The sequence below is a fragment of the Heterodontus francisci genome, chromosome 29, assembly GCF_036365525.1.
Source record: "Heterodontus francisci isolate sHetFra1 chromosome 29, sHetFra1.hap1, whole genome shotgun sequence".
In the NCBI taxonomy this organism is placed as follows: domain Eukaryota; kingdom Metazoa; phylum Chordata; class Chondrichthyes; order Heterodontiformes; family Heterodontidae; genus Heterodontus; species Heterodontus francisci.
The window spans coordinates 8849036-8862693 of NC_090399.1; the positions used below are offsets into that span (position 1 = coordinate 8849036).

At 42.2% G+C, this 13658-nt stretch overlaps 1 protein-coding gene across 1 annotated transcript in view; it reads left to right on the top strand.

Annotated features, from left to right (window-relative positions):
- LOC137345914 (butyrophilin subfamily 3 member A1-like) overlaps window positions 1-13658 on the top strand; it is a 195891-nt gene that overhangs the window by 27262 nt on the left and 154971 nt on the right. Inside the window, exon 2 of the mRNA XM_068009161.1 lies at window positions 7036-7121. Coding sequence (XP_067865262.1) covers window positions 7064-7121 — 58 coding nt within the window. The 5' untranslated portion in view covers window positions 7036-7063. The remainder of the gene's footprint in view (window positions 1-7035; window positions 7122-13658) is intronic.

A 13658-nucleotide genomic window follows, 5' to 3' on the forward strand; every position in this document is an offset into this window, starting at 1 on the left:
AGCCCCTTGAGCCTGTCACCATTATATTAGATCACAGCTGATCTGTATCTCAACTCTATTTATCCACCTTTGCTCCCTATTACCAGATACCCTTACCAAACAAAAATCCAATAGTCTCAGTCTTGAAAATTTAAATTTACCAAGCATAGGAAGCATTTTAGGAGAGCTTCGGATATCCACTACCCTTTGTGTGAAAAGGTCTTCAAGATTTCAATCCTAAATGGTTTGGCTCTAATTTTAAGATTATGTCCTCTTCTGAATTCTCCCACCAGAGAAAATAGTTTCTCTGTATTTATACTATCAGATTCCTAATCATTTTCAGTACCTTAGCTGGATCACCTTCAACCTACAGAACTCAAAGGGAGTGCAAACCAAGTTTATACAACCAGTGCTCATAATTTAACCCTTCAAGCCCTGGTGCCATTCTAGTGAATCAGTGATCAACACCAACCCCCAGACCAATACATCTTTCATGAGGCGTAATGCCCAAAACTCAGCCCTGTACTCCAGATAGAGTCTGACCAACACTGTACAACTGAAGCATCACTTCCAGCATTTGTGTTCTAACACTTTTGAGATGAAAGACATCATTTAATTAGCCTTTTTGACTGAATGTTGTACCGTGTTAGCTTTTAGTGATTTGTGTGCATGGACACCCAAAACCCCTTTGCTGCTCCACAACTCCTGGACTCTCACCATGTTATCTCTTGCCCTACCCCGATTTACTTGCTTAAAACCTTTTACATTTCTAATATTTGCCAGTTCTGAAGAAGGGTCACTGACCTGAATGGTTAATGCTGCTTCTCTGTCCACAGATGCTGCCAGTCCTGCTGAGTATTTCCAGCATTTCTTGTTTTTATGTTCAATTTGAAGAAAGGACATTATGATGTTATGAGGGGCAAATTGACTGAGGTGGATTGGGAAACTACAATAAAAGGTATGATAGTACATAGGCAATAGTCTTTAAAGAATTATTACATAATTTACAGAAACTTTACATTCCGTCAAAGCACAAAAACCCCAAAAATAAAGTCAGTCAACTGTGGCCAACAGAGGAAGTTAAGGGTTGTTTAAGATGAAAAAAAAGGTCTATAAAGTTGCCAGAAATAGTAGTAAATCTGAGAATTGGGAGGATTTTAGAATACAACTGTCAGGCAAGCCCCACATCTGCCAAGAATGAGGAAAATTAATTTTGCCACATGAACGTTGATTTTAAACAGTTGTTGGTGAAGAAAAAACATGCTTTAAAAAACAATTGGAGACTTTGGCTGGAGAGAGACAGTAGCATATCAACAGACAAGTACTTCAAAGGACAAAGGAGCTATTCCCTGCTCCATTTTAATCCACAATGGACTTTTGATTACCAGATGTTGAAATATTCCAGGTTAACTACTAAGATGGCTGAATACACAAACAGATGTGTTTTGAATTTGAACTTCCAATGAGGAATTTCAACTCAGAAGGCTGTTTTTCTCCTGGACTAAGAACACTTCTCTCCTGTCTGCTCTCATCTCGTTCTCACCAGCGTCGGAAACCACTGAAGACATATGAACACCAAGAGAGAAAAGTCTCCTACAGTGGACAAGGTTTAAGAAGAATACTGGACCCCAATGAAAAGTAAGAGCTGTCTACAATTAACGACTCTACAGCAAGATGGAAACACAGAAGCAGTGACAAGTAACGCACTTTAGAGACTGCCTCAAACCTGACCATTTTATTTTTCTTCTCTTTTCTGTCTTTATTTACATGTATGAATCACGTATGCATGCTAGTATGGGGCGTGTCATATAGTCCTAGGCGTTAACCGTATTAGAGTTTAAGGTTCAATAAATTTCACTTTTTTTCTTTAAACCTAAGAACGCCTGCTCATTTCTTTATCTTATAATTGGAAATCTATGAACAAGGATTCACCAAAGGGGCTCAAAATACAGTGTGTTTAAAATTAAACCGTGACAATAAGACCAGGTGAAGACAGCAAAAGACCCCGAGACACCATTCTCACATGTTCGTAACAACAAAAAAGGAGGGCGAAGAAACTGATAAAGAAAGGGAGACTAGAATATGAATGTAAACTAGCAGAAAACATATAAACGGACTGTAAAAGCTTCCATAGGCATGTAAAAAGGAAACGTTTGGCTAAGATGTGGGTCCATTACAGGCAGAGTCAGGAGAATTTGTAATGGGGAATAGAGAAATGGCAAGGAAGCTAAATGATTACTTTGTAGCTGTCTTCACTGAGGACAATACGAGAAATCTCCTAGAATTAGAGATCCAAGGGACTAGGGAGAATGAGAAATTTATGGAAATTAGTATTAGTAAGAAGGTTGTATTGGAGAAATTAACGGGGCTGAAGGTTGATAAGTCCCTGGGAACTGATATTCGACATCCCAGAGTATTGAAAGAGGTCGCTTCGGGATAGTGGATGCATTGATGATCATCTTCCAAAATTTTGTAGATTCTGGAACGGTTCCTGCAGATTGGAAGGTATCAAATGTCACCCCATCATTTAAGAAGGGAGGGAGTGAGAAAACAGAGAAGTACAGCCTTACATTAATAGTAGGGAAAATTCTAGAATCTATTCTAAAGGATGTGATAAATGGACACTTGGATAATAATGATCTGATTGGGCATAGTCAACATGGATTTACGAATGGGAAATCATGTTTGACGAACCTGTGGAGTTATTTGAGGATGTTACTAACAGAATTGATAAAGGGGAGTCGGTGAATATGGTATACTTGGATTTTCATTAGGCTTTTGATAAAGTCCCCCACAGGAGGTCAGTTCACAAAATTAAAGCACATGGGATAGGAGGTAATATGCTGGAATGGATTAAGGATTGGTTAACAGGAAGAGAACAGAGTAGGAATAAACAGGTCATTCTCACGTTGACGGGCTGTGACTAGTGTGGTACCACTGGGATCAGTACTTGGGGGGCTCCAGCTGTTCACAATATATATATATCCATGATTTGGATATGGGGACCAACTGTAATATTTCCAAGTTTGCAGATGACAAAAAACTAGGTGAGAATGTATGTTGTGAGGAAGATGCAAAGTGGCTTCATGGGGATTTGGACAGACATAGTGAGTGGGCAAGAGGTTATCCACTTTAGTAGGAGGAATAGATGTGCAGAGTATTTCTTAAATGGTAAGAGATTAGAAACTGTAATTGTACAAAGGGACCTGGGTATCCTTGTCAATAGGTCACTGAAACCTAACATGCAGGTGCAGCAAGCAATTAAGAAGGCAAATGGTATGTTAGCCTTTATTGCAAGAGGATTTGAGTACAGGAGGAGTGAAGTCTTGCTTCAATTGTATAGAACCTTGGTTAGATGATTGCACAATGTTCAGCACCATTCACGACTGCTCAGATTCTGAAGCAGTCCGTATAGAAATGCAGCAAGACCTGAACAATATTCAGGTTTGGGCTGATAAGTGGCAAGTTACATTCGCGCCACACAAGTGCCAGGCAGTGACCATCTCCAACAAGAGAGAATCTAACCATCTCCCCTTGACATTCAATGACATTACGATCACTGAATCCTGCACTACCAACAGCCTGGAGGTTACCATTGACCAGAAACTGAACTGGAGTAGCCATATAAATACCATGGCTACAAGAGCAGGTCAGAGGCTAGGAATCCTGTGGCAAGTAACTTACCTCCTGACTCCCCAAAGCCTGTCCACCATCTACAAGGCACAAGTCAGGAGTGTGATGGAATACTCTCCACTTGCCTGGATGGGTGCAGCTCCAACAACACTCAAGATGCTCGACACCATCCAGGACAAAGCAGCTGGCTTGATTTGCATCCCATCCACAAACATTCACTCCCTCCACCACCGACGCACAGTGGCAGCAGTGTGTACCATCTACAAGATGCACTGCAGCAACGCACCAAGGCTCCTTAGACAGCACCTTCCAAACCCACGACCTCTACTACCTAGAAGGACAAGAGCAGCAGATGCATGAGAACACCACCACCTGCAAGTTCTCCTCCAAGTCACACACCATCCTGACTTGGAACTATGTCGCCATTCCTTCACTGTCACTGGGTCAAAATCCTGGAACTCCCGTCCTTACAGCACTGTGGGCGTACATAACCACATGGTCTGCAAGTTCAAGAAGACAGCTCACCACCACCTTCTCAAGGGCAATTGAGGATGGGCAATAAATGCTGGCCTGGCCAGTAACGCTCACATCCCTTGAACGATTTTTTAAAAAAAAGACCGCACTTGAACTACTGTGAGCAGTTTATGTTAGGAAGGATATTATTTCCTTCGAGGGAGTGTAACGAAGGTTCATCAGACTTGTTCCAGGGATAGCGGGACTGTACTATGGAGAAAGATTGGATAAAGTGGGCCTGTATTCTCCAGAGTTTTGAAGAATGAGAGGTGATTTCATTGAAACCTACAAATTACTTAAAGGGATAGACAGGGTAGATTCAGGTAGTATATTTCCCCTGGATGGGTATTCTAGAACCAGGGGACACAATTTCAAAATGAGGGGGAAGGTAGTTAGGACTGAGATGAAGAGAAATTTCTTTACTCAGAGGGTTGTCAATCTTTGGGAATAGAGGGATACGGTTCCCGGAAGCGCAGAAGGTTTTAGTTTAGGCAGGCATCAAGATCGGCGCAGGCTTGGAGCGCCGAATGGCCTGTTCCTGTGCTGTACTGTTCTTTGTTCTTTGTTCTTTGTTTGGAATTCACTATGCCAGAGGGTTGTAGGAGCTCAATCATTGAGTGTGTTTTCAGCAGAGATTGACAGATTTCTAAATACCAATGATATATAGGGATATGGGCATAGTGTGGTAAAAAGGCATTGAAGTGGATGATCGGCCATGATCATATTGAATGATGGAGCAAGCTCGATGGGCTGAATGGCCCACTCCTGTTCCTAATTTCCTATGAGACGTAACAAAATTGATGTCGCCCAACTCTAGACCCGCCTCACCTCATCGGCAGAAATCCTCATCCATGCCTTTGTTACCATCAGACTTCACTATTCAAATGCATTCCTGGCCGGCATCCCACAGAGTACTTAAGGAAGTGGCCCTAGAAATAGTGGTTGCATTGGTAGTCATCTTCCAAGATTCTAGACTCTGGAACAGTTCCTACAGATTGGAGGGTAGCTAATGTAACCCCACTATTTAAAAAGGGAGGTAGAGAGAAAGCAGGGAATTCGAGACCAGTCAGCCTGACGTTGGTAGTGGGGAAAGTTCTAGAGTCCATCATCAAAGATTTTATAGCAGAGCACTTAGAGAACAGTGGTAGAATCAGGCAGAGTCAGCATGGATTTACGAAAGGGAAATCATGCTTGACAAATCTACTAGAATTCTTCGAGGATATAACTAGTAGGGTTGATGAGGGGGAGCCAGTGGATTTGGTTTATTTGGACTTTCAGAAGGCTTTCGACAAAGTCCCATGTAAGAGATTAGCGTGTAAAATTAAAGTGCATGGGATTGGGGGTAGTGCATTGCGATGGATAGAAAATTGGTTGGCAGACAGGAAACAAAGAGTAGGGATAAATAGGTCTTTTTCTGAATGGCAGGCAGTGACTAGTGGGGTACCACAGGCATCGGTGCTAGGACCCCAGCTATTCACAATATATATTAATGATTTAGATGAGGGAACTAAATGTAATATCTCCAAATTTTCAGATGACACAAAACTGGGTGGGAGGGTGCGTTGTGAAGAGGATGCAGAGAGGCTTCAGGGTGATTTGGACAAGTTGAGTGAGTGGGCTAATGCATGGCAGATGCAGTATAATGTGGATAAATGTGAGGTTATCCACTTTGGTAACAAAAACAGGAAGACAGATTAATATCTGAACAGCTCTAAACTGAGAGAGGGGAATATTCAGCGAGACCTGCGTGTTCTCGTACACCAGTCGCTGAAGGTAAGCATGCAGGTGTAACAGGCGGTAAAAAAGGCAAATGGTATGTTGGTCTTCATAGCGAGAGGATTCGAGTACAGAAGCAGGGATATCTTGCTGCAATTATACAGGGCCTTGGTGAGGCCACACCTGGAATATTGTGTGCAGTTTTGGTCTCCTTATCTGAGGAAGGATGTTCTTGCTATAGAGGGAGTGGAGCGAAGGTTTACCAGACTGATTCCTGGGATGAAATTTCTTGTGTCAGAGCTCCACCTTTCTGTGATCACTCACATTTCTCATGGGAGAATTGTTTGGCACCTAAAACAAGTGGGAGTCTCATTTTAATATTCAGTTGAATTTAGAATGAAATAGTTTGATGTTTACATGATTTCCTGTTGATTGTGCCAGAATTACTCCAAGTGATTTCGTCATTCATGTAAAGTGGCTTCCAGAGTTGCTCGGGTCTGAGGTGTTTTCGAAAATTTATTTAAAGAACCGTGCAAGAAGATTGAACAATTTTCAGTCCATTTCTGTACATAATTTGTTTTTTTTTTATTTATTTTTTGCACTAAGGAACATTTGTGGCAAATATTGTAATACAGCCTTCACCTCTACAACAGTGACACAAATGGGTTTCCCCATGGGAATCCCCCAATGTCTGAGCTCTTTAGAGGGTGAGAAGGACTAATGAAGAGCTGCCAGGGAAACCAGGTTTACCAGAGATATTGTGCATTCATTCATCAGTGTAGTCACACTGGATTCTACAGGCCAAGTGCACTGATCTCCATTCATCAGAGGAGCAGTTCCTGTTGGCACCAAATCTTGAGGAAAGTCATGACAACCTATTGGGAAATGTTAATACCAGACATCAAGGCCCAAATCACCTTAATTACTGGGTCATTCTTCAAATACACAGCAATCATAGTATTTTTTGAAAAATGTCAGAGTGACAAGACAATACCTGCAGGTGAAAAAATATGGACACACAAATGTTCATAGGATATAATGCAAACATACTTCAGGCCCAAAGAGTTTATATTTGACTAAAAACTTTTGTAAGTGGAACACAGTCTGTTTAGCAATGATATGTAGATATTTGATTTATGACAAATAATGAAATTATCACCTCTCTCTCTCTCTCTTTCTCGCTCTCTCTCTCAGGTGATTATTCTTCTGCTAAGATCTCAAGATGAAAGTGATTCACCACATTGTGCTATTCTTACTTGTGATTCTGGTCTCAGTATACGGTAAGGATCATTATAACTTGTTTTGTTATGTTTATATTTAATACCAATAGCCCTCCTGTGGTGCTATTAATGATGAGTCAGAAGATTTACTCTTTTATAACAATACCAACATTTATGCAATGTCGGGGATAATGTCAGGGCCCCTGATTTACTGTGAATAAGTTTAATTTCACTTTTATTAAATCATCTTTTTTTGTTGGAACTTTGAGAATTCCATTTCACGAGAAGTGTAGCGATGAAAATACAGAAACAAACTGAAAAGTTGTAAATGTTTGAACAATTTTAAAGGATTGGTACAATTGCTGTCAACAAAATGGAGGAGAAGTCACATGAGTCATACCACCTCCTACATTGTACTAACTGTCTACTAATACTGAAAACCAATCAACCCCATCTGTATGGAAATAGGACAGATAATCACACATGGATATGAACGAGACTCAAACAAACAAAGACAAAGACCTTCCTCACACTTTTCATCTCCAACTAACCTTCATTACAATGGAGTATGAACAGCTTCATCTCCTCAGAATGGGGCCATCGAAAGGCCATTGTGCAGCCCAGCAAGAACTGAAATCTGAAGTCACATGGGCGATGCTACCACTTGTTAGTTCACCTTGAAAGGTAATCGTTTTGAGGAACAGAGTTGAGGGGGGGAGGAGTGCAGGAGTCTTGTCAGTGCAGAACTTCAGACATCAAGATCAGTCTGGTCTCTTCTCAGCCACACAGCAAACAACTAAAGCCATCTTGAATTACAGCAGGGCTGAGAGAGAGAGAGATCAGTTCCAGCCAACACAGTTGAACTCTGCTGAGACAAGTTAGAATCCAGCTGCAACAGAGAAAAGAAAATGCCTTTTAAAAACCTCCTCCACCTGTGAAAACTGAACTAAGAAATCAGCAACAGTGAACCACCAGTCTGCAGCAACCCAGCAAATATTCGACAACCAGCAAATAGCCTGCAACTTCAAAACACACCTTCCGAGTAGACCCCACAGGTTTTTACTGAAACAACAGACTTTTACACAGGGATGGCAACATGTCCACACATGGACACCAGTGTCAGTGGTAAAACTTTTGAGGTCCGTGGTTTCCATCTGTCCTGCCAATCCTCTATTACTGACAGTGGGTTGCCCATGGCTCGGCTTTCATTGATTGCTGTCCTATTAAAGTGTAGGTCAGGTGGAGGGGGTAGGCGAGACCTGTATCTGATGGATGGCGGCTGCCTGTCTGATTTCTCAGTATCTGTGACTGACAGTGGGCTGCCTGGGCGGGGTGAGCACTAATTGGTGGCTCGTGGCATAGGTACGCTGGGATCAGCCGCTGATGTTTTTGCACCATTCAGGGAGTGAGTGGGAATGGCTGCTGTAGGGAAGAGGGAGAGAAAGGCTAAGGGGAGAGCAGGAAGTAGTCCAGTACACAGCCAGCATCGCAGCACTGAGAGAGCACCCTGAGAGTCAGGCAGCCTGTAAACTAATTCTGAAGGGGGTGCAGGAACAGAGGGAGCTCGGTGTATATGTACAAAGATCATTGAAGGTGGCAGAACAGATTGAGAGCGCAGATAATAAAGCATTCAGTATCCTGGGCTTTATTATTAGGGGCATAGAGTACAAGAGCAAGGAGGTTATAAAGAACAAAGAACAAAGAAAATTACAGCACAGGAACAGGCCCTTCGGCCCTCCAAGCCTGCGCCGATCCAGATCCTCTATCTAAACATGTCGCCTATTTTCTAAGGGTCTGTATCTCTTTTCTTCCTGCCCGTTCATGTATCTGTCTAGATACATCTTAAAAGACGCCATCGTGCCCGCATCTACCACCTCCGCTGGCAACGCGTTCCAGGCACCCACCACCCTCTGCGTAAAGAACGTTCCACGCATATTCCCCCCTAAACTTTTCCCCTTTCACTTTGAACTCGTGTCCTCCAGTAATTGAATCCCCCACTCTGGGAAAAAGCCTCTTGCTATCCACCCTGTCTATACCTCTCATGATTTTGTACACCTCAATCAGGTCCCCCCTCAACCTCCATCTTTCTAATGAAAATAATCCTAATCTACTCAACCTCTCTTCATAGCTAGCACCCTCCATACCAGGCAACATCCTGGTGAACCTCCTCTGCACCCTCTCCAAAGCATCCACATCCTTTTGGTAATGTGGCGACCAGAACTGCACGCAGTATTCCAAATGTGGCCGAACCAAAGTCCTATACAACTGTAACATGACCTGCCAACTCTTGTACTCAATACCCCGTCCGATGAAGGAAAGCATGCCGTATGCCTTCTTGACCACTCTATTTACCTGCGTTGCCACCTTCAGGGAACAGTGGACCTGAACACCCAAATCTCTCTGGACATCAATTTTCCCCAGGACTTTTCCATTTACTGTATAGTTCACTCTTGAATTGGATCTTCCAAAATGCATCACCTCGCATTTGCCCTGATTGAACTCCATCTGCCATTTCTCTGCCCAACTCTCCAATCTATCTATATTCTGCTGTATTCTCTGACAGTCCCCTTCACTTGCTACTCCACCAATCTTAGTGTCGTCTGCAAACTTGCTAATCAGTCCACCTATACTTTCCTCCAAATCATTAAGTTATATCACAAACAACAGTGGTCCCAGCACGGATCCCTGTGGAACACCACTGGTCACACGTCTCCAGTTTGAGAAACTCCCTTCTACTGCTACTCTCTGTCTCCTGTTGCCCAGCCAGTTCTTTATCCATCTAGCTAGTACACCTTGGACCCCATGCGCCTTCACTCTCTCCGTCAGCCTGCCATGGGGAACCTTATCAAACGCCTTACTGAAGTCCATGTATATGACATCGACAGCCCTTCCCTCATCAATCAACTTTGTCACTTCCTCAAAGAATTCTATTAAGTTGGTAAGACATGACCTTCCCTGCACAAAACCATGTTGCCTATCACTGATAAGCCCATTTTCTTCCAAATGGGAATAGATCCTATCCCTCAGTATCTTCTCCAGCAGCTTCCCTACCACTGACGTCAGGCTCACCGGTCTATAATTACCTGGATTATCCCTGCTACTTGTAATCGGCACTAATTTAGGAAAGACGGGAAGGCATTGGAGAGAGTACAGAAAAGATTCACAAGAATGGTTTCAGGGTTGAGGATCTTCAGTTAAGTAGATTGGAGAAGTTAGGACTGTTTTTCTTGAAGAGAAGGCTGAGAGGTGATTTGATAGAGGTATTCAAAATCATGAGGGGACTGGACAGAGCAGAGAGAGAGAAACTGTTCCCACTCGTGAAAAGATCAAGAACGAGAGGGCGCGGATTTAAAGTATTTGGTAAGAGAAGCAAAAGTGAGATGAGGAAAATCTTTTTCATGCAACGAGTGGTTAAGGTCTGAAATGCACCCCCTAGACTGTAGTGGAGGCAGGTTCAACTGAAGCATTCAAAAGGGAATTAGACAGTTATATAAAAAGAAAGAATGTGCAGGGTTACAGGGAGAAGGCAGGAGAATGGAACTGAGTGACTTGCTCTTTCAGAGAGCTGGTGTTGTCTCGATGGGCTGAATAGCCGCCTTCTGTAACAATTCTGTGAATCAGCACCGGCTCGGGGATCAGATGGAGGGAGGGGAAGGGAGACAGGTGGGGATAGCGATAGACACAGAGAGGGGATGGAGAGAGATGGGCACAGTGAGGGGAAACAGTGAGAGGGAAGAGAGAGGAACACGGGGGGATGTGAGATGGACACAGAAGAGGAATAGGATGAACATATAGAGGGAAGAGAGAGAGTCGGGTGAGGGGAGGACACAGAGGGAGAGGGGAGAGAAAGACATCAAGATCACTCCTGACAGATGGACATCAATCTGAATTCTCCACATCGCTACCTCAAGTGTACGGCTGACATTGACTACTTGTGTAAGCAAAAACAATGCCAGTTATTTTAGAGAAGAATGTGTTTAAATCAGACTATGTTTTGATGGCGTTAGGTTGACTATAAACTTTACATACAAATTAATTGCCGCCATGTCTCTGGCCAAGTCTATAATTTTGTTTAATGTTCTTGGTGCAACAAGTTGGTGCCGATCCCTCCTTTTACACCTTGAACTCTGAACATCTCTTCCCCTGTCCCTTCTGTCTATCTTCTCTTGTGTATGCCTGTGAGAGTGAATGCTTGCATGGGTGGTGTTAAAAACATTTTGGGTGATTATTGTTTCATAAATATTTAATCTTCTGTTTTAAACCTAAGAGAAAACCTGTCACTGTCTATTTGGCAAACAAAACCCAGGGGCTGAAACTTTCGTAATACAAAAACACTGTCTGTGGTCAGTTGGGAAGTGCACAGTGGAAACCAGCGACACCATTGCCCACCTGCCAATAACACCTTTATTCTATGAAACTATGAATGACTGGGCTTTTATATGTATTAAAATATTTAAAGTACAGCCCAAAGTTTCATTGTGGGTTCCATCAAACTCTTCCTGTAACTCTAATGTAACTGGTGAAGATCTGGTGACGCCAGATTCCCACTGTTTCCAAGACTTCTTGGTTGGCCTTGAAAATAGCAGATTCTCCACCGCCAGTGACAGCGGAGAGTCCCTGCAGAGGATGATCCCATTTTGAAGTTTCAGGCAAAGGCATATTACTGGAAGCAATGATACTGAGTGAGATTAGACACACCACTCTCCAACTGGGTGCATTGAATCCTATCAAGAGATCCTGGTTCCCTCCTGATGCCTGTGGAAAGCCTTAGACTGTATTCAGAACAGATATGAGGATATGAGCAAATGACAGAGCAGATGAAGCAGTGCCATTGGGCCCTTACCATTTTCCTGCCTGATTTTGACCATTCCCATTAGTTCTCATAGTGGTTTTCAGTCTTGACTGTTTGTGGTTGATCTGCCTAGAGCTCTGTGCATGGAATTATTCACCCTCACTGGCATTGTAGTACACAGCTCCTTTGGAATGAATGCTGTAGAATACCAGTAATAACTCACATTTATATTGTCACGACCACTTCTGCACAGGGCACAACATATATTTAAATTTTTACCCAGTTATTGATACGGTCAATCCTAATCTTTACTCCTTATCCCAGAATAAAATACACCAACCAGGTTTCTTTAATAAAAACAAAATTATCAGTTTATTATAAAACAAGACTTATCCGGTAAAGAAGCAAAGCATTCACACACAAATTGAATTATGAAAGTTCCCTTTTGAAAATACCCCCCACATACACACTCACTCACACTCTGGTTAAAGAAAAATGAAGAAATTTTTTCTGTAGTGCTCTTTTACAAAAAAATACATATTTTGGCCAAATACTTGTTAATTCTTGAAGGAAAAAGTGAAGATATGGATGATTTTCAGCTGTTCCTTTTTGTCTGGCATCCGGGTATATGGAGACGGGTCACTGGGATCTTTCTGGAGTAGTTCATTCTAACAGGTCATAGCATTAGGGAAGCAGAGAGGGTTTTAAACTAAATAGAGGGGGGAAGGGATCATGTAGGGGAAGATTGAGTAAATTAAAGGGAAATGTCAAGGCAGTAGATCAAGGTAGCAATAAAGGTAATGATGAGCAGAGTATGACAAGAGAAGACAGTGGATGCAAACTTCAGAGCGTGCCAGCAGATACAGCCAGAGATTACAAAAACAGTAAAAAAAAAACTGAATTAAGGGCTCTGTATCTGAATGTCCGCTGCATTCACAATAAAACAGATGAATTGACAGCTCAAATAGAAATTCATATATATGACCTGACAGCCATTACAGAGACATGGATGCAAGGAAACCAAAGCTGGGACCTGAATATTCAATGGAGAACATGACATTCATGAAGGACAGAGAGCTGGGAAAAGTTGGTAGGGTAGCTCTGTTAATTAAAGAGGGCATTGGTACTGCAGTGAGAGATGACCATAGTTCTAAAGATCATGACATAGAATCAGTTTGGGTGGAACTAAGAAACAGCAAGGGGCAGAAAACATTGGTCAGAGTTGTTTATCGGCCACCAAACAGCAGTGGTAATGTAAAGCACAGTATTAATCAGAAATTAGAGGTACATGTTACAAGGGTGATAGAGTAATAATGGGGGATTTCAATCTACATATAGACTGGGTAAAATTTATCAGTACTAATGTTGTGGAAGTTGAATTCTTGAAATGTATATGATATGGTTTTCTAGAGCAGTACATTGAGGAACAACTAGGGATTGGGTTATTTTAGATCTAGTACAATGCAGTGAAAACGGACTGATTCATCATCTTGTTGGAAAAGAGGCTTCAGGAAAGAGTGGCCATAATATGATAGAATTTTACAAGAAGTTTGAAAGTTATGTAGTTCAATCAGAAACAAGGGTCTTAAATCTTAGCAAATGAAATTTTGAAGGTATGAGGGGCAAATTGGCTATTGTGGATTGGGAAACTATGTTAAAAGGTATGATGGTAGACAGGCAATGGCGAACGTTAAAGAACTAATACATAGTTTACAACCAAAATACATTCCTTTAATGCACAAAAGCCCAGCAAGGAATATGTGGCCCACAAAAGAAATAAAGGGTTGTATTAGAGCAAAGGACAA